General features: G+C 39.7%; 1 protein-coding gene across 3 annotated transcripts in view; it reads left to right on the top strand.

Annotated features, from left to right (window-relative positions):
* RTTN (rotatin) overlaps positions 1-21658 on the top strand; it is a 147287-nt gene that overhangs the window by 99767 nt on the left and 25862 nt on the right. For all 3 annotated transcript variants that reach the window (XM_059724270.1, XM_059724269.1, XM_059724271.1), the window contains exons 35-40: positions 8376-8487; positions 9737-9935; positions 10591-10681; positions 14905-15058; positions 15387-15524; positions 17141-17352. In XM_059724270.1, the coding sequence (XP_059580253.1) occupies positions 8376-8487; positions 9737-9935; positions 10591-10681; positions 14905-15058; positions 15387-15524; positions 17141-17352 (906 nt within the window). The remainder of the gene's footprint in view (positions 1-8375; positions 8488-9736; positions 9936-10590; positions 10682-14904; positions 15059-15386; positions 15525-17140; positions 17353-21658) is intronic.

The raw sequence follows: 21658 nt of genomic DNA, 5'->3' as shown, positions 1-21658 counted from the left end.
CCACACAGCATACCACAGTGCCTCTCCACCCCAGCTCACTCTCCTGATTCGCTGCCACCCTCGGCCAGTAGCTGATGGCAAAGAGGTGCTTTTCTGTGAATGGACATGGAGCGGGGGAGCTCGCACGCAGTGGCTACTGCCAGCACCCACCACCCCATGCTGCCACTTCCCAGGAGCAGGGACGGGGGGGGGTGAGGGCAGCAGCGCCCCTCTGCAGGGCCACACAGGCACTGGCCAGATGCTGGGGGGAGAGCTCGGATGCAGGGGGGCTTGCATGTAGCAGCCACTGCCGCTTCCACCAATTACCCTGTGCCTCTACTATACCACTTTTCCACTGCTGGTTGCATGTGCATCTACATGGGCTGCTGACAGGCCTCATGCCCGGCTAGTTGTATGTGTGCCCGTGTGGGCCGATGGGTGGCATGCAACTGGCTGTGGAAAAGCGGTGCACCGCCGTGGTGGTGCAGCATGGTGGGTGACAGCAGTAGCTACATGCAAGTGCCACCCCCCTGCATGTCTGCTACAACCACCAGAAGGGATATACTAGTTAAAAAAAGGTTCAAAACCTATTTTAGGGGAATCATCTTGAACAAATACGTTTTTCTACATTTGCAGTATAGACTGATTTCTGCAGCTTATTTTCATAGTGCATTGCAACATTTTTTTTTATATTTGCCTTTCGGTTTACATCATACTGATAGTGACTTACAAGTATCAACATTAGAATAATTTTTCAGATGAAGGTTTACTGAACAGATTGTTTGAAGAGGTAAAATTGGGGAGTTATCTTCTGGTTTAAGTATTTTTTTTATTAATTCTTGGTAGTGTTGGAGTACTGTTGTAGTCATAATGATCCAGGAATTATGCCAGAGGCAAAGATTTTGGGGGAGTGATATCTTTTATTGGACCAACTGCCTGGTTTGGATAAAGATAGACAAGCTTTTGAATTGTGAAATTGGAGAGAGGAAAAATTCCCAGGGTGAGCATATAAACAATTAGCAAAAGAAGTGAAGCTTGATTACTGGGAGATCAAGTCCTATCAAAAGGAAGGAGGGTCATTATTACCTGTAGTGTCTAAGAAGAATTTCAGGAATTGGGTAATTCTGTGTGCCATAATAATAGCGTATGCCATAAAGTCAGTGTCAGGCTAGGTACAGATGTGTGGGGAGGTCATATCACATTAAAAATGGCCACCTGATCTAACATAGTTTGCCCAAGTGTGTACCTTACACTTAGATCCCTAGTTAGGTCAACCTAAGTGTAAACTGTACAGAAGTTCATGAAGTTTAGATTATTCTAAAAGTGGCTGACCCCATCCAAGTTCATTATCTCCAGAGTAGTCTTAGATTGGGTCTGGCGAGACCTTTTTAGCTAAACTTCTATACAGTTCCCAGTGCGGTCTTGGGGCTGGGAAAGGCCAGCTGCTGGCGTCAGCCTCAGGGCTGTGCTTTTACTAATCCCACCCCAGCACTGGGCTATTTTTAGCCCCCCGGCCTCTCCCCACACCCCCAGATGGCTCCCCACCCTGAAGATGAGCCAGCCCCCAGTCCTGCCTCCCCAAGCTGGCCAAACGCCCCAATCCTGCAAGATCCTTCCAGTGCTGGGAACAGATGGAAGTAAGCTGGGATGGGTGGAGAGGCAGGTGAGATCAGGAGGGGGTTGGCTCACTGAAGTGGGGGTTATTCATCTGGGCGTGGGGGGGAGAACTCCCCCCATCCTGCCAACCCTCCTTCAGAGCAGCCAATCCTCCCAATCTGACTTCCCCTCCCTCCACCCAGACATACTTCTGTCAGGCTCTTGGGACCAATGAATGCCGGTGAAGCTGACCCTAGCTGACCCTAGGAGAAGTTTTTGGGATCAGGGGCAGTTTGGTATCATGGTGGGGGCTGGGGGTGTTTGGGATGAGTGAGCCTCTCTGATCTTGCCAGCCCCCCTGCAGACCCTACTTGCTCGCCCTATTGCTTCCACCCCCCCATGGACCCTGCCAGCCCCGGTCCACCCCCCATGGACCTTGCTTGATTTCCCACCCCCCCCCCCATTCCCCCAAGCCCTTCCATTAAGCCCCCATATGAATTTACTTTAGATCAGGTTGCCATTTTTAACTGGATCTAACATTCTTGAATGTCTTTACTTTCAGTATTCAATATATAGTCATTGGTTCCTAGTGTCTAGCTAGCTGATGAATTTTTGTTCCCAAACTTGCCTTTTCAAGGTGTTGGGTAGATTTCCCCTGGGCACAAACTTCAGGAGGTCAGGAAGGGAGTGGTTTTTCTGTTTAAAAATAACCCCCAAAAAACAAAAAAATCTTGTCCTTACTGATGTTTGGACATGTATCCTGGCTTTCAAACAATCTCCTAACCTTGCCCAAATTCGTCATCAGAAGCAAACTCCCCACTGTTCAGTAGACATCAAATGGGACATAGCCTTGCTGTAACAATAGATGCCTAACTTGTCAGCACATCTCCATGGCTGTAACAATTAACACCTGCACAATTCTAATATTATAAAAGCCTTAGTCTGCCTGTCTGTCTGTCCATAATGCTTTATTCGCATTCTGATTGGCTGACTGAAACAGCCAATTGGAGTGCTCCACAAGCATTTGACAGGAGGCAGCATAATGGAGCACTGCCATGATGGCGAAGTGGCAGTGAGAACCTTTCAGAGCATGGAGGAGGAAAGGTGCTGGCCTCAGCTTGCTCCCTTCAGGCAACCTGAGGATGAGAAATGGGGGCAAGGCCAGATGTGGAGCTGCCAGGTCCCAATAAAAGCCAGAAGGGAGAGGGAGGGGGAGCAGGGTGGCTGTACCCTGCTGGTGCCATCAGCAGACCTTGCCAACAGCTGGGAGGTAGGGAGGGGAGCGGGGAGGGGAGGCAGATGGCTGCGAGCCAGGTGGACCCGGAGCACGGGGATGGGGGGGGGAGTGGCGCTGGACCCGGAGCACAGGGGTGGGGGTGAATGGGCCCAGACTAGAAGGGGAAGTAGGATGGGAACAGGCCTAGACTGGGGAGAGGAGGGGTGGAGATGGGGGAGTAGGGCTAGACCTGAAACACAGGGGGGTGGGGGGTGGACACGTGCCTCTGTCCACTCCCCTGCTCCGCTCCCCACCCCACCCCCATCATTCTTGATGGGCAATTGACTAGTGAATCCATAAGAATCACTAGTTCCTATACATGCTTTCCCTCAAATGTGATAAATCTGATCCAATGCACCAAATGCCCTCATGGCAATGACATTAGTGAAACTAAACAAACAATAATCTACCTGATTAGTTGGTCCAATAATAGATATCACTCCAAAAATCCTTGCCTGCTATTAATTCTTCTATGTTGGGTTTTTCCAGATCAGTCCTGAACATGAAAAAAGTCATTTTGCGGGGACATGTGGGAGGGTCAGCTAGCTTTTAAGTGGCTGTTACTTGGAACTTTAGACACACATCAGTCTTCATTTTTTTTTAACTTTTTTCCAATTAAAAATAACAAGAGAAGATAATTACTCTAAGCCCACTAGATGTCATGCTTTCCCCATCACACCTGAGAGAGAGCCCAGTTATCTCATTGGGGAAGAAAATATAGAAACATTCATTTACAGTGTAAATTTTGTGGTACTGATTTCAAATAGCCAGGAATTGCCAGCTACCAAACCAAATAATATAATTGCCAATAGGAATACTCTGATATTATAATGGAATTTAAAAATAAACTTCCAGATCAATCTGTTACAAGTGTCATTTATTGTTCATGGGAACTGCTTTCTGGTTCAGTAAACTTCTCCAGAAACTAATGGCATCTTTTTCTCTCTCTCTCTCTCATTTTTACTCATCAAAAAAAAAAAAAAAAAAAAAGTTTTTAATGGAATGAAATTTCTACTTGCATTTTACTATCTGTTATCAAAGACCAAGTAAGCAAACGTTCTAAATAAGAGTGGTGTTATTTTTTTCTATCTTTCTTGTATCTTCTTTTACCCTACCTCTGATTTTAAAAAATTAAGATTTTTTTAAAATCCCCAATTAATTGGATTACAAAATGAAAAATGCCTAATTCTTATGCAGTACTCATTCTTTAATAGATCTTAAAGTGGTTTCATAAATGGATAAGTCCAATTATTACTGTTCTACAGATAGAGAAACTAAGGACGTGGAATGAAGTTATTCATTCATCATTTCAGAACTAAACAACAGCAGAATTGAGAATAAACCCAGGCCTGTTTGGACCTCTTGAGCGGTCTGCATTGCCTTCCTCTATCAGATTTTCACATTACAGGAATTTGATAGATTTCTGATTGCTGCCCTGTATTTGCATCTTCAGATTTTCTGTCAGATTATAGCTTGGGTAGTAGAAATGTACAATACAATCACCTATTATTCTTATAATTAATATGTTTTACATCTAGAATCAGTGTTGAAAGACATCAGCTTACCATGTTCAGCGTTATAAAAACGTGAAGGAATATGTATTCCTTATTTAAGAATGCTTATCTGATCAGAATGACCAGTTTTTAGCAACTCATACCAAATGTAGTACAGTTTAAAGGAGCTAAAACTGTTTGCCAAATGTGTCCATAGCTTTCAGTTGTGGCTTTTCTTCTCTAAGGAATCTTCTCATTATATTATAAAAATGTGTGCTTATGGGTTGGATCCTTGGTTACCAGAGTGCTATATAATATGATTTAAACCTTTGAATGGAGCACTGACTAGAATTAATCATTGAAAACCTATTAGAGAAATGCCAGTGGGATTTTTATACTGGAGGTTAAGATTTTTAATTCATAAATAATGATGGATAAAGTCCAATAAGTCAAATCTCTTTTGCACTTTTTGCACATTTTCCCATCCAGTTGTATTAGCTGCCTCATAAATAACCCTCACTCCATCCCTCCCCCCCCCATTTCAAATTCTTTTGTTTTGATTTTAAACCATAACAAAGCTTTATTACTCCCCATGGATAGATGGAGGCAGTAGTAAAGATACGCTTTTACTGAATATAATATCCCAAAACCTCAGTTCTTTATCAAAGGCAGTTTATGAAGGCAGCAAGATCTTTCCTTCCTGAGAACGCAGAACACTGTGAAATGACTTCATTGTGTTATTGCATGTGTTTTACTTGGGTAACAGGGGAAAAAAAACAGTTTTTAACTCCTATTCATTACCAGAGAAATTTAACAAGTGTAAGTAGCTGAAGAGTTGTATTTTTAGAAGTTGTTTAAGTTACTGATTTCTACTTACCTTAGATCTTATTTACCTTACCTGGTTATAAGATTCTGGCATCTATAAAGCCCAGAACGCACAAGGGGGGGGACTGTAAAAATGTAATACAAGTAACAGCATTCGCCTGTTAGTGTATTTTCATTTTCCAGAAATTTTGGATCTGGGTTGCCAACTTCTTATGATGACCAAACTTTTTTACTTTCAAATGTTTTTGCTTATATACGTTTCACAAAATGTAACTGTAATCAGCCGTGTCTGTCTGGTGCTTCCCACCTAGGCTCTTCTGGTTTCCCAGGGCCAACCACAGGCTTGCGGGCTGACAGTTTGTCCTGGCACCAGTTACCTGACCCACTGAAGCTTCTTGCATGCCATGTCTTTGATGGAAATCTTTCTCTCGGGGACTGATGTTACACCCAGTTCAGTGATGTTTGGCTATGGTCTTTTGGTAGCACGAGGATTTTGGGGCTCCACCTCCCTTACACCCCACCTAGTGCCAGCCTTGTTGTTGTGCTGATGTTCCTTGGACCTGGCGTTGATGTCAGTCACCATCCTCATCCTTCCTCCTCTGTTTTCTCGTCGTTATTCTTGACCCTCTCCCCAGGAGGGTCCTCACATTCCTCCTCTGGACGCCTGGGGGAATTCCCTTGACTCTGTGGGTGAAGGTAGCTCCCCACATGGGGGTCGTCACCACCAGTCATCTTCGGCTTCTGCCTAGTTTATCTGCAGCCTGCTGTAGGCTGTTGGGGACTTCCTTCCGGTCCCGCCGTTGAACCAGAACCCAGGGCTTTTATCTGGGGCTTGCTGCCCTAGGCAGCGAATCGGTGCTGGCATGCCCTTACAAAGCACCTCCAAGCCAGTGCCGGCTTTCCTTCTTCGGCCTGCCCCCAGGCCCCAGCTGGTGATGGCGTAGGATGCCTTTGGGTTCCCGGTAAGTTTTGCTGGGCAGTGGATGCACTGTCGCTGGCTCGTTCCCGCATCCCCAGGAGCTGAGAGATTGCCTGTGTGGCTTTCTCGCCCCTGCTGCCGTCCCTCTGTGGCTCTGCATGCTGCAGAGTCGCTGGTGTTGCCAGCAGCACGTAAATTCTACTGCCGCCGCCATGGCCCCGTGGCTTGGCACCCGGCAGGACTGCCGGCATCTTCAGCGGTATTTGACATTTGCCGTAGCCACCAGTTCCCTGTGCTTGGCGTTTCCCTTGCCCCTGCCACAGTAACCCTTCTGCCAGGCCCTGGACAAGGGTGGATTCAAAGTTAGGGTTTAACATAAACCATAACAAAGAAGTTTGGTTGTTAGTAAGATGTTTGCTGATTTGTCAGTAAAAGAAATTTTCTTGGGTTGGCAACCCTGCTTGACTTCAGTAATGATTTTACACCAAGTTGCCTACATTCCAGGAGTCTCCTACTCACCCCCACTCCCTGATATCCCCAAATGCACCTCACACTTTGCTGTCCCCTCCAGCTTATCGCCCAACCTTACTGATGCTGGTCTTTCATCCACATTTGAGCACAGACCCCCCCCCCCCCCCCAAGAGAGGAATGACTGTCTGCCTAACTGCCACCCATCAGTGTTGTTAAAGGCAGAGTTGCCACAGTAGCAGCATGTGGCTGGGAGCAGGGGCTAGGGGATACAAAACTCAAAGACCTGGAGGTTGCTGTGCTCCTGCTCGGACACCAGGTGATGGTGCCCTGCTGCCTGTCCTTCAGAATTTGCCTCTGAGGAAGGATTTTCAATCAAGCTCCAATTGCTTAGCATTTATACAGGTGGCTCAATCTTTTTAAAGATCAGTATTTTTAGGCTTGTTTTTTACAGCCTGTCTATAAATTTATGGGCAATTGGCAGTCCTGTTTTGGATGACCCTATAACATGTTTCTAGCTCTGTAACAATTATTTTTGCAGCAGTAGTTTTTTCTCATGTTTTGACAAAAAGCCCTTTTGCACGTTTATGTAACATTATTTATTGACACTTTTACAACTGATAACTTAATATTTCTGTAAAGAAAAATTAATTTATGGCTTTAATCAGTTATAAAAATCCTTGGAGTTGAGATGCAGTGCCAAATCAGTGTTGAGCTGACCATAAAACAGGCTGGATTGGTTAAAGGCAAAGTAATTGAAATGGTCAATTTTAATGATGATTTAAATCAGCAAGCAAGAAAGCCTTGATTTAAATAATTGATTTTAGTTTTGTTTTTAGTTTTGTTTTTCATTTGTACTTTTTAGTTATATTCTTTGTGAGTTATTCTCACATTGGCTGGTCTAATTTGATATTACTCTTTGATACTACAGGAAGATATGTTTTATCTGTATGTATTTACATCATTGTGTATATTTATTTGGGGTGTTTCTGATTAAATCCTTCAGAATTTTAGATCACATTTCTGTATCACAAATTTACCATAGCAAGCACAGTACCATAGAATGCAAAGTCCATCCTTTCATACTTAGTGTTTGTTTGTTTTGTTTTTTGGGTTTTTTTGAATGAACTAGGGATTAAACAGAATAAGATTTTTCCTTCCTGAGAAGGCAGAACACTGTGCCTCTTCTAGAAGCAACTGCTATTGAAATCTGGGTTTAGCACATTCATCAAATTTGGTTCCAGGTGTTAACCAATTACTTCTATCAGTTCACTGTCTCCTTTTTTTTAAAATTTCAGTAGCAAACTAATTGCTCGAATATTTGTATTTATTTATTTTATTTAAATGTCTTGAATAGATTAAGCTATACTTTCAAATACGTATTTTTTTAAGAAGAAAAAATATATTCAGTATATCTCTGATAGAGCTTTGAATTATTTTTATGACAGGCATTGATACCTCTCAATATCCATCTTCATCTAAATAATTAACTATAATTACTCGAAACACATTCAAAAAGTGTGGCAAAAATATAATTCCATTATGGCAGATTTTTGTTTCATTTTGCATAGCTGAAAAAAAGGTGGGAAAGGTCAGTGTGAATAATTGTAATGAATTTCTGGAATTGGGTGCTTCAGATGGGACCTGTTTTTGATAGAATTCAGGGAAACAACTTTTGAACACTACATATTTAAAAAAAACTAACAAACAACCCAAACAAACCCCCCTTTTCCTGAAAAATTAGCTGTAATTGGTTTATTCTGCTTATATTTAATAATTTTTGGAGTGAATAAACAACATTACTTTCATGGTTTCTTAGATCCTTTCTGCATCACCGTCAGTAGAAAGTGCTGATGAGTTGCAGGTGCCTGTCTCATCACATTCGACTAGCTTTATCCCTGAAACACCAGTTGATCGACTTCTGGCTCAAGGTAACCAGATGAATTTGATTTCAACTTTTTGTGTTTAAAATCTTTTGATATATGTGTATGAGTTTGTGTGTGTGCACAGGAATAGGATGGATTATTCATGTTACCCAAGATTTGCTGATAAAATCTGGTGTCTTTATGGAATGGGAGTGAATTGCACATGTGTGTTGTATCTAGCAGCTGCTGCTTAAGGTCATAAAAAAATTAACGACAGTGTTTTGGGGAGGTGGATTTTTTTTTAGAGAGCAGACTTGTGTTTAAACTAGTGACCTAAAATATTTGCATTCTGTAAGCAAGTTGGTTATGATCAGAAGTTGCATTCATTTGATGGGGCAGGGTGTAGCTGTCTCGATCAGCTTTTATTGGGCAAATTTCTGTATAGGTAACAGACTTTCTTTGCTGGCCAACCTATCCAATACTTAGCCAGCAAAGAAATAGGGTTAAATAGTGAAGAAACTTTCTTTACCTTTAAAGATGGAACAGGATTGTTCAGTTGTTCTGGCTATGTAGGGATGCCTCTACTGATCCTGTTTAAGATGCATCTATTTGGTGGAATTCTGATTCCATTGTTGTCAATCTATCAGCTTTCCAGAACACTAAGTTTTATTAAATAAATCAATGCTATGTATAAATCATCTTCAGTTATAAAAGTTGTTGTCTCAGTCATTCTTCATCTCTTCTAATATGCCAGTCATCTTTATAAAAAACGTGTCACTACTCAGTGGAAACGTATTTTTTAAATAAGCACATTGTTATATAAAGCAATGAAATTATTTTCTAAATTTATTTGAAAATCTTGCACATTTTATGGATACGTATCTTTCTTCCTCATAAGGATAATCATGGAGATTGGGTTCTGCAGATGTACTGACATTGCTAATTGTCCTACTTAAAGGAAATAGATTACCACAAATTATATACATTATCATAAATGATTAAAAATGTAAAGTAAATAGAAAAATAATCCATGCAAATATTTTATTCATCATTTTTGTTTTTGTCTTTGGTTACTGTATTAGTCTCTTGTTCCAAAGTTTGCCAAGCAGTGTTGCATGTTTGACTTCCTGTAGTTTAGAGGAATAACCATATGACACTTCAGCATGTTGTTATTTCAAGATCCCTTAATTTATTGTTTAAAAGTATATAAAGAAGTTTTTCTCATTACTTGGAGAAATGAAGTAGTTCTTTATGTCATATAATGGCTCTGCCTTATCACTTAGTGGTGTTTTTTGTTTTGAATATTGTGTTCTAGGTCAGAGTGACACAATTACAACAGCACCTCCAAGTCCATGTGATTCTCCCCTGTCCACTGTTCTCGCTAAACAGCATGCTGTAGTCACACCTCCTCTTGTGTCAGCTGTATGTAGCCTGCTGGACAACCTGCTGGCTGTCATGCCAAAGGATACTGGAATTGCACTCCAAAAAGCACACTTATTACCACTTCTCAGTAGGTATGAGATCAATAACTGCTGATCTACAAATAAGTGTAGAAATAGAGAAAAACTAGAATGCAATGAGCAGTAATACCCATGTTTCTAACCAAAACTATCATTGATATTGATTGGCTTTTGGGTAGGTTGAGGTTTCATAAATGCTTTTTAAATGAAGCCAGTAGTAGCATACACATATGTTAATTTTATGTTCACAGAATAGGTCTTTGTTTCCAGATAGGTGATTCTTACTGTTTTGGTTGAGTCTTTTAGTACAAGACTGTTCTTTACCCTTGTAACTACAAACTTTCTCTAAATAGGTAGGTATTCATGATTCTTTTTTTCAAAATGTAATATATGATCTAGTTAGATATTCAGAGTAGCAAGTGATTTATACTTCATTGTGCAATTCTCTTTTTTTAGTTGTACAAAATATGAAAAGAAGAAAACAGCTCTCTGCCTATTTAACAATGTATCATACTAGAAGTAGTACTAATATAGTTGGGTTTTTTATTTCCCAGCATTTTTGCACCAATGTAGATACATTCACATTAAGAGTTGTATACTGTTTTCGGATAATTATAATGTCCTTGTAAAATATTGTACTCTGAATTACTGAACTATATTTTACCTTGTATATATTTCTAACATTTTATTATCTTATATTTTACATTAGCCTTGTAAATGCTAGCTTGGTAGAGAGATGTATTTTGGAACTGAAAGCTCCATTGCCTCATCCATGTCATAGTGAACATACAAAAGTGCAGGTTAGTGGTGTATGAATTTACAGATGTGAAATTACATGAGCTGAAATATGGTGCAGTTTAAGGAAGTTGTGCAAATATGTTTGTTTGACAGTATAAACCCAGTATCTTGGTGTAACTGCTTCAGAGCTTTCCTAATCTATCATGTAATTGTTAAAACATGACTTGTACCTAAAGATCCTTTCAGGAATTAGGAAGCGAAGTAGACTACATGTTTTATTCCCAGCAGACTCTGTATTTATAATTATGTTTAAAAATCTTGGGCCACAAGATACTAAGTTTTTAATATTTTTAACATATAAATTACTTAAGAAAACAATTTTTTAAACCTTATTTTTTAAGTTAGATGCTCAGCCAATTCTGTATTATCTCTTTACCTAGTGTGCTTATGAACAGATGGATTATAAACTGTCACAGACACAGAATTTTTTTTATGGTGACAATATAGCATAGTTGTGGTCTTAGTGGCATTTTTATTATAATCATTTTGCCAAAAAATTTCTATTAAAAAGTATTTGTTAACATTACAATAGTGCTATATTCAGTAATTACGACTATGTGCAGGCATTACTTTTAGATCAATCTAACCATTTAGATTATTCCAAATGCTAATCTGTGCAGACATTTGTGGATTTAAATTGGGCCAAAAAATTGTAGAGCTGATCTGAGTTCACCCGAGTGTAAATGTTTGCTGGATTGGGTTAACCCACTCGTTCACTAACTTAGATCAGGAATGGGTAAACGGCAAACATTTGCACATGTTCGGAGCGCAGCCTTGGGGCCAGGAAAACCTAGTTGCTCATACCAGCCCTAAGGCTGCACTCTTCCTACCTCTCCCTCTGACTGGGCTATTTTTAATACCTTGATTCCCTCCACAGACCTGCCAGCCTTCTGAATCCCTCCCCCCACCCCTAGTTACTTACATTATGTTCCCGGCACCAGTGAACATCTACATACACCACTCCCAATCTACAATCGCACAACTTCAGCAACCCTGGTGATAGTTGACTTGGTGTGGCAAACGTTTATATGCACCCTTAGAATACTTTCCATTCTTTTATTAAAAACTGTTCTGAAATATTTAAACAAGAGGTAAAATATGAACAAATTGTATGCGTTTTCATCAATAAATTCTACATGTTATTTATAAAAAACTGTGTATTCAAAAAGCACACAACAAATTGTCCATTAAATTGTTTGATTTAATATACTGATGTCTCAACCTATCATGCTGTTATTGACTTAAATAGTTTTAGTTTTAAATAGCTACGTAATGTGCAAAGCATTACACTTTTATTGTGCTCATGTTATTTATTACCTAGTTCACACAACAAATATGATCACCTGATTTCAGGTCCTAATCCTGCAAATATTTAAGTGTGTGTATATAAATCAACCCTAAAAATAAGATGACTCCCCAATAAATTAGATTTTAAATATGGAAATTTTATAAATTTGTTATAATTTTTCCAGGTATAGAATCTAAGTATTGGAGGATTGTCTTGAATCCCACCTCCCACTATCACCCTACTGATACATCAGGGAAAGTAGTGGCCAAGGAGCATTAGGTGACCCCATTGCCCACTGCCTTGTCCACTTCTTCCCCCTGCAGCCTTGCTTTTCCCCCCCTATACCCCCTGCCCTCAGCTCCCCACAGCATCTGCCCCTCCCCCAAACTCCCCCTAGTCTCTGCCCCTTTTCACCTCCCAGCACTCTGCAGTTTCTGCCTTTTCCCCTCCCCCAGTCCTAACCATCAGATGCTGCTCGGGCTGCTCCAGCCCAAAGCACAGCACGTAGAAACTCAGCCCTTGCCTAGCCATGCATCATTGTCAGTGCAGCTGATTGGCCAGGCAAGCTATGTAGCAGCGCTGATGCTGCTGATTGGCTGGGCAGAGGAAGTAGTTTCCATAGGCTCTGTGCCTGGGAAAGACCCCAGCCTGAGCTGAAGCCAAGATGCGGGGGGAAGGGTGTGGGCAGGTGGCAGAAACTGCAAAGAGGAAGTGGAGATGGAGGATTTCTGTGAGTCTAGCTCTGGTCCCAACTTAGGTTCAGGGCTAGAGCCAGAGCTGCAGCAGCTGCCTGTTCCCCCTTCTACTTTGTATGCAAATATAAGATGAGTGGCTTTTTTTTCCCATGCTGTTTGGGAGGGAAACCTTGTCTTCTATTTGAGTAATATGGTAATTTTCCTTTATACTGCAGTAATACATGGAAAAATATGGTTAGAGCATGTCACAGAACATTCTAAAAAGAAACAACCGTAACACGTATTAACAGGAAGACACAGGGTGCTTATAAAGTCCTTCTGAAAATTTAATAAATTTGGATGTACACATGATACAAGCAAACTGTAAATGGTGACTGAAAGCATAATTCATTAAGTTTTAACACAGTACAGCTCAATTTTCTAGACTTCAACATAACCACCATCTTTTGTGATACATTGTTCAATCTGATTTCCAACTAGTAGAAAACATACTCCAGTTGCTGCTGAATGATTTCATTAATTGCTTTTGTGATCTGTACCCTATGCATAGCTTACACTATGCTAAAAAAAAACCTTAATGAATTATTCTTTCAATCACCATTTACAGTTTGCTTCTATCGTGTATATCCAAAGTTATTAAAGTTTAAAGTTGCACAAGGACTTTATAAACATCCTGTATATTGATGGTATATATACCAATGACTTATGAAATATAAAGTATCCCAGACTCTTTTACGCTCTCTGCCAAGATAGCTGATTTTTTATGCAGGGAAAAAGTGGTAAATTTAATTTCTCTGGGCTTCACTAAAGCAATTGATGTAATGCCATGTGAGAAATTGTTATGGAGCTAGAGAAGATGGGGATTGGTAGAAGTAGTCTTATGTGGGTTGAAAGTAGCCACATGGGAGATAAAAATGGGTAGTGTTTTAAAAAAAATGCATCAAGCTGGAAAAAGGATATTAATAGAATTCCTCAAGAATTAGTTTTAGGACCACTCTTATTTTCATGAAAGATAATTGCACAAATATTGGAAAGAGGGATGACAAACACAAAACCAGGAGACATCCTCAGTATGGAGGAGGGTTAGGTAATGCAGAAAGAACTGCATAACATTGAGCACTGAAGTAATCAAAATTAAGTAAAATTCAGTAGGACAAAATACAGAGTTATTTAGTAACAAAAAAATTATGCTGTGTGCTTGTAGCCCATCTGCTGGAAATGAGTGAAGAGGAGAAGGACATCATGAGGTCATCTAGTCCAGCCGCGTGCTTAGAACAGGATCACCCCCTGATTACACTATACCAGTCAATGCAGTTTTAGGATACAGCAGGAGAGGAGAAAGGAGTGCTATTGTAAAAGTCACTGGTGATGGTTCATCTGGAATATTTTCTACTGTTGTGGTAATTAGTGGTTGCATATACATGCTCAAATGATCTGGGAGAATTCTCCCAGGTTTGTTTTCATGGTAGGAAAATTTACCTAGAGACAGCTGAGTAGATTACTTTATGACATCCCTTCTAGCCCTACTTTTTTCTATGATCCTGTTTGCTTCCCTTATAACTGCATCCTACTGGTAAATGGTGTGTACTCTGATCAAACAGTAGACCCAGGTCTTTCTCCTCTTCACTCATTTCCAACAAGTTGACCATTATTGCATCATTTAAAAAAATGCCAAGGCTTTCTACAGCACCTCAATTAATTACATGCAGGAAAACAGGGATTTTTTTAATATTCTTAGTGTCAACGTAACTTTAAAAGAATTGTGGTGTTCTCATTATAGAATTTATTCTGTATTATTCTGTGCAAATTTCCAGAAGCAATTAAAAGACTTTAGAGAGAAATTTATTAAACATTCAAAAACATAATTGATTGGATCACCTTTGAAAGAAAATAACAGAGACACTTTTTGCAAAAAAAAAAAATGTATTCTTTTATCAACATTTCTGCTCTGGATTTCATGCAAGTGATTTCATACAAATGTTGGCAGTAGGAATTTTCTATCATTTATCATAAAACATAACTAAGACTAGTTCTTTTTTAATGTCTGCCCTATTCATTCTTTTTTCACGTTTTATCTAGTTGATATGTATCTTAATTGTATATATTTGATACATATAATTGAGATGTGCGCATGCGTGTTCATTCAGAAGGGGGTATTAAGTAACATAATTTGGTATTTTCTAAGGTACTGCAGGTGCAAAACTACATCTTAATTCTGAGTCCCTTTTATTATGCTTAACAGGTTTTGTTGCTGCTTCAGTATTTATCATCAGTATCCAGGCTTCTGCAGTCATGCTTATTAGTAGATATTCAGCTTGTGATCCAAGATGAGCTACTGAAACCTCTTTTAGAAAATGTGTTCGTGATCCTCTCTATATCTGCTAAGGACGGCTTGGGTAATATATAGTTATATCTGTACTGTAGACAGACAGTTGCAACTTTTTATTTAGCAAAATCAATACCGTGTTTCCTAATATTAGGCATTAAATTGTAAAGTTACTAGTTTCTTTTCTGCATACTAATATTTTAGGAGTTTATGGTATATGTTTCCCATTCACCTCTACTCTCTCTTTGTTAAGCTGTTTCCCCACAGCATTTTGGAAATAAATGCTTTTGATAATGCCATCACATTTTATTTTAAATGCAAATCCCCATGATCAAACTTAGATATCCAGTTTTGCATGTGGGTGTTATTAGCTTGAACTTTGTATGTTCTCTTTGTAGATACTGAGTTAACATCTGCTCTTCACCAAACATGGACAGACTTGTTTAGCCTTCTGGCTACATTGTTAAGGAAAAGTGGCCAAATCTCTCTTCCATCTGTGACAGCAGCTCTTGCAAATCATTGGACTGCCATAATTGGTAACACCTATTCTTAGATGGGTTTAAAACTTGCAGCTAATAACAAACTAGGGTGAATCCCTATTAGATGCTAACAAGTATTTTCAGAGGACATGTCTGTAACAATAAACATAAATTATGTTTGCTTTATGGTGAGGAGAGGCAAAGTATATATTGACCCCTTTTTTTCTTTTTATAACTTTCTTTTATGATTTTAGTAGCTTAGTAATGTAATCTTGCAGATGTTATTCTCAGGTTTTAAAGACCTGGGTAGACAAAGCCTTGGATGGGATGATATAGTTGGGAGTGGTCTTGAGCAGGGGGGTTGGAGTATGTGACCTCCTGAGGTCCCTTCCGCACCTAATTTTCTATGATCCTGTTATTCTATTCTAATTTACAAATGTGCTTGTAATGTACGTATTTTAACAGTTGTCAGTTGCAAATTTTGGCTAAATCGGTCAGCTTTAATTAATGATGGAAACAAGCCACTGTCATGTTGTATTAATCTTTTTCTAAGAAGTATAAGTTTTCTAGTTATACTTTGGAAACATAAGTGTTCAAAAATTATTTGTCAAGTTCATAAGCTTTTCTTACTCAATTTGAGTGCTTATTCATGTTATTTGTATTGCTTGTATCTGATAATTAAGGCTCAAATTCAGCAAAGTATTCAAGCACACCTACATTAACATATGAGAGCAGTTGCATTTAAAGTCTGGGCTCAATTTAGATATCTACCAAGTAACTTGATGAATCTGGGACTAATAAGTAAATCTCCAATGACAGCATCTGACTGTGGTTGTTATTAGCACAGTTAGACTCGGTCCTTGGAAAATGCCAATTCTTAGCTTTCACTCATTTTTTTGACTGGAAAAATCAAAATAAAAAAACAACTTCTCTGTTACAAAGCACTCAGAATGACCACAACAGATCAGAATGTTTTTAACACTATGGATTCCTATTAGAAATCTCTTAGTTAATCTTGTGAATTGCATGTAGGATTTGCACTTCTAATAGTGCTCATGGCACCCCAGGGTACCATGATACCCTGGCTGAGAATCACTGCATTGGTGTAATGCAGAGTTCTAACCTAAAGTGGACACTTGCTGTGGCTGTTGTAATAGACCAAACAGTCTTCAGGGTAGCAGGACTGTGTCAGCAAAATCTTTGCTTGCCCTCCTGCCACAAAGGGTCATGTCCATAGGGGTTCCAAATGCTGCAGCAGATTATGCCTCACCTCTAGCTCACCAGTTGGCTGGATGGAGCAGCTCTGCGTTGAATCTAGCCCATGTGCTATATATTTGGCACTCATGAACTAAGCTATTTTAATGCTCATTTTTTCTTCCTATGTATGTTTAATGCAGAACATTTAATTCATTCATTTACTCAATGTAGCTGAGGTTTAATGTGTAAAGTAGTGTAACAGAGGGCATGACCAGGGCAGCAGCCCCATATGTCACCTCTGTGATGATGGGCAGTGGGGAGGAACAGGTGCAAAAATGGCTATTGATGCAAAAAAAACAAAACAAACAAACAAACAAACTTGTTGTTCAAGCGGTGGCCTGTCTGTTCTTGTTCTGAAATATTTGAGCTTTTTTTGGTGCTAAATGTCATTCTTTTTTTTTATGTAACTTTTTTAGATACAGTTTGTGATTGTGTGCATCTGTCTACCATGTGCCCTGACTTATACGTGTCCAGTTTGCAATTCCTCTCCATTCTGTTGGCTGAAGAAGGGAAAAGACAGCTCCAAGATAAACAGAATATTTGCAAGAACCCAACAATTATTTTTCTTCTAGATGAAGCTGCGGAAAGTCGGGCATCAGTGACCCAACTTAATGAACTATTAATTGAGGTATAAATTTTATATATTTAACTAATGATACAGTGGTATTGTTTTGATTACAACTCTGAGCCTGTTCTGATTTTTTTAGTATGATACTGAAGTCTAATTAAAAAAATTGACCAATCTTATCTGAGAACTACATTTATCTATTCAAATCCATAGTACATTAAATGTACTAATTTATAAAGTGTACGTGGCATAGATCTGCACCATGCTCCCAGTATTATTATGCATCTGTCCTGCAAAACCACTAATTAGCATTATACTGCAACACTATGCCACAGTGCCACAAAGTAGCTCAGGACAGGAGTAAAGAATACAGTATTTAACTGAAGTTTCAAGATGATGTTATATATGCAGAATACAATTATGTAAATAAAATGCAAAGCACTATTCCAAAAATTTGTTCTTCCAATTATTCAGTGGGATTTGTAAGCATCAAAACCTCCAGATTTCTTTTGTCTTCTATATGTCAACAGTAGATGTACCCTGAAACAACAAACCATAATCTTAAAAATTAGAGACCAAGAAGACACATTAGGCCTTCAGTCCATCTCCTGCTACTGCAGCATTGTTGTTTACAAAACATTTATTAATGCATTGTCCAGTCTAGTTTTAAATCTGCCAAGCACTGAACTTCTACTTCTTCCCTTGGGAAAACTGTTCCTCAGCCTAACAGATCTCCCTGACAGAACATTTTTCTTGATATTCAACCTAAGTGTTTTTTCTTTCTTAATGTCACCTCATTATTCCTATTTTGACTTTCCTGTTCTTCCTTAAATAATTCCTTTCCCTCCTTGATATTTACACCCTTCAGTTATTTATAGACCAGTAAAATGTCTCTCATAGCTCACGACTCAGAAGATGTATATGGTACTATATATTTAACTTCTTTCTCCTCACAAGTCAATCCTTTCAGCTTCATAATCATTTTCATTGCCCTGCTCTGAGCTACCTGCAGTTTGTCACAGTGTATTTGATAGCGATAGTAATATTCAATACAAAAATATACTAAATGATTTACTAAAACCAAAATTCCTATATTTATTGTTTTGTTTCATAGGTTTGTCTGTCAGCATTTGTTCTTTATAAACTTCTGTGGTTTATTCCTCATATTATTCTGATATCTAAATGTCTAGTGATTTTTCTTTTTAATATTCCATTATTTTAGCACAAAGTTAAATGGTGATTTTTTTTAACTATGTGGTAGAGTCAGTTCCAGTGTAGCTATGCAGGCACACAAGATCAGATGTTGCATAGCAGTGCCCTTTAGCATTACACATGTCTTCTATCCCTCCTTGTGTTCCCAGTGGAGGACGTGAAGAGGAGAATGGCCATGAAACTCCTGCATAGCAACAAAATAGAGTCTGGCACAAATGCAAACTGTTATTTCTTAGCTCAAATTAATTTCTTCAGATTTTCAAACTGCTTCTAGCCTTCTATGATTTTTGTATGTCCTTTGGGGAATTACCCTATCTTGTACATTCTGAACTGAACATGCACAATATGCTTCTCTGGGCATGGACAAATGTACTTTTGTAGTGGCTTCAGTGGCATTTAGTGACTGCTGTACCTGTAGTGTCATCCAGGGCAAGTTTAGCTCACCTAAATCTCTGCAGGCTCAGTGTAACAGGCTGTATGGTCTTAAGCTCCCCCTTTTTCCAGCCAGTTTTGAAGCCTCTACAAATGTACCTTTCTTGGTATATTTTGCTAGAATGCATAAGCCTTGAGGCTTTTCTGTAAAGGTCCATAAAGGTCTACACAGACTCTAAGATAAATAGCTACAGATTTGTACAACTTGACAAACCAGTATCACTGAGCAATCCATCAAAACCAGAAAAGATATTGTTGAAGAAACATCCTGCACCAACGCTGGCATTTGTCATTGACTTTAGTACTGGAAGAGTCAATCTCAACATCAAAATGAAATTTGTCACCAGCTGCTCTGGTGTTAAAGAGGTCTTGCATTGAAAGAGGTCTTGCAGGCAAAGCAGAAAAGTTCAGAAGTAGGAATGTGGTGGTCTTTCTTCAATGACAGGCAAAGCACAACCTCCAGAGAGAAGTCTTCTAAGCACACTCAGCTATGATAGCTAACAGGAAGGAGCAATCAGCAATGCAGCAGACACCTCAAACACCAGTGTTGGCTCCCCTAACACTTACTTCAGTATCAAACCTGCCTTTTGTGAGTAAGATTATTCTTTGGTACTATCAGATTAATCATTGGTACCTAAATACATCGACACCACCCAGGACTAGTACCAAGGACATATGTGACAGTACTGCCTCTAACAAAATCTACTACTCATAGTAATTGGGCAGGAGAAATATGCCCATTATTGAGTAAAGATCCCTCTCAAGAATGCTGGTGATGTTGCTGGAAGACCTGAGCTTCTGCTATAAGACTCATCTGACAGTGATCTACTGTGATTGGCCACACCATCTTGTGTGTGACCATGTTCTTTTTATATAGGATGCCATCATTGCTATCATAGAAATAAAAAAAAAAAAACAAAACTAATCTGCTTTAGGAAGGAAATCTCTCCTCCTAGTAAGGCATCCTGGTCAGGTTATCATATTGGAATATGAAGAGGAGCTACAGCCAGGGACAGATCAATACCAGCTCTTTGTGGAGATTGTAGAGATTGTTAAGATCAAAACATCAGTCACTTCAGAGATGGCTCCCAAACAGTGAGACCTTCTATGCATTGTTTCTGATCCAGCCAATATCATCCTCCTCACTAATGAGAATCTGTGGCAAATGCTGCACCCTCAAGAGTGAAAGGCCAAAAGGAAGTAATGTGCTAAGTTCTAGCAGTGTGGACTGAGTACTTCCTTTTGCACTATAACCCAAATTCCTAAGTCATATAGTCATGTATAGTCGTATGCAATTATTAGCAGAAAGAGTGCCGAAGTCCAAGATGCCCATGCTTTCTTTCCTGTTTGAAAGAAAGTTGGCTAACTGCCCACCCTGCTGGTTAATTATGACTTTCTCAGAAGGATCAAGGAAGCCCAAGCTGGAGCCAAAATGATCTTGCTATACTTAAGATACATCAATGACATTTTCATCATTTGGACTGAGAACCTGCAATCTCTGATTGAGTTCCATCAGAAATTCAACAGTCACCATCCCTCTATCCAACTTTCTTTAGAATACTCCAGCACCAACATCTCCTTTTTAGACACAATGATCAGTATCCAGAAGGGTAAAATACAGACCACAGTATACAAAAAACCCACAGACCAACATACATATCTGCACAGAACCAGCAATCACCCTAAACACACCAAAAAAGCTGTGATATACAGCCAAGCCCTCAGATATCACCACATTTGTACTGAAGAGAACACCCGGGATTGCCACCTCACCAATCTTAAAAAGGCTTTCACCCCACAAGGACACTCCTCCAGAGAGAGGGATCGCACGTTTGAAAGAGCCACCTGGATACCATGTGAAGAACTGCTGCAGTACAGAAGAATAATCCCCACAAATTACACACCGCTGGTTATGATGTATCACCCCTCCCTTGAACCTGTACGGAAAATCTTCAAAAAATTGCAACCCATACTAGACAGAGCCACCCATCCTAGCTTTTAAATGAGCACCGAACCTCGCCAACCCCATCACCAGAAGCAAACTTCCTCAAGCCCAGAACACACCAAAAGGATCCAGACCGTGCCAGGACAAGAAATGCAAAACCTGCCAACACATCTCCACCACCCCCACAATTACTACACCCCACAACAGAGCCATCAGCATCCCAGGATCTTACAGCTGCACCTCCAGAAATGTAATATACCTCATCCAATGCACCAAATGCCCTGATGGAAAATATGTAGGAGAGACCAAACAACAACTACGCACCAGAATGAACGCACACCAGAAATCTATCAAAGACAGAAACACCCAATTACCGGTGGGGGCACATTTCTCACAGGAGGGCCACTCTCTCTCCAATCTCTCAGTCCTGATCCTCAAGGGAAACTTACACAACACTTCCCAGAGACGAGCCTATGAGCTCCATTTCATCAACCTCCTGGATACTAGAGATCATGGACTAAACGTAGACATTGGATTTTTGATACATTATAATCTGCCTGGCAACTGACTCCCCAGCCCAGCCCCTTGCTTGTTTACCTTTCATTCCATCCAGGAAGAGCACGCACCAACTGCTGAAACTTCCTTAGCCTGACGAAGGGTTTTTGAACCCGAAAGTTTGCTTAATAACTATTCTCCAACTATTTGGGTTGGTCTAATAAAAGATATCAAATTCACCCAAGGAACCTTGTCTGCCTATGTCCTTAGACCAACACGGCT

The sequence above is a fragment of the Alligator mississippiensis genome, chromosome 3, assembly GCF_030867095.1.
Source record: "Alligator mississippiensis isolate rAllMis1 chromosome 3, rAllMis1, whole genome shotgun sequence".
NCBI lineage: Eukaryota > Metazoa > Chordata > Crocodylia > Alligatoridae > Alligator > Alligator mississippiensis.
The sequence above is the reverse complement of the archived record's forward strand: the minus strand, read 5'-3'. Positions and strand labels throughout refer to the sequence as shown.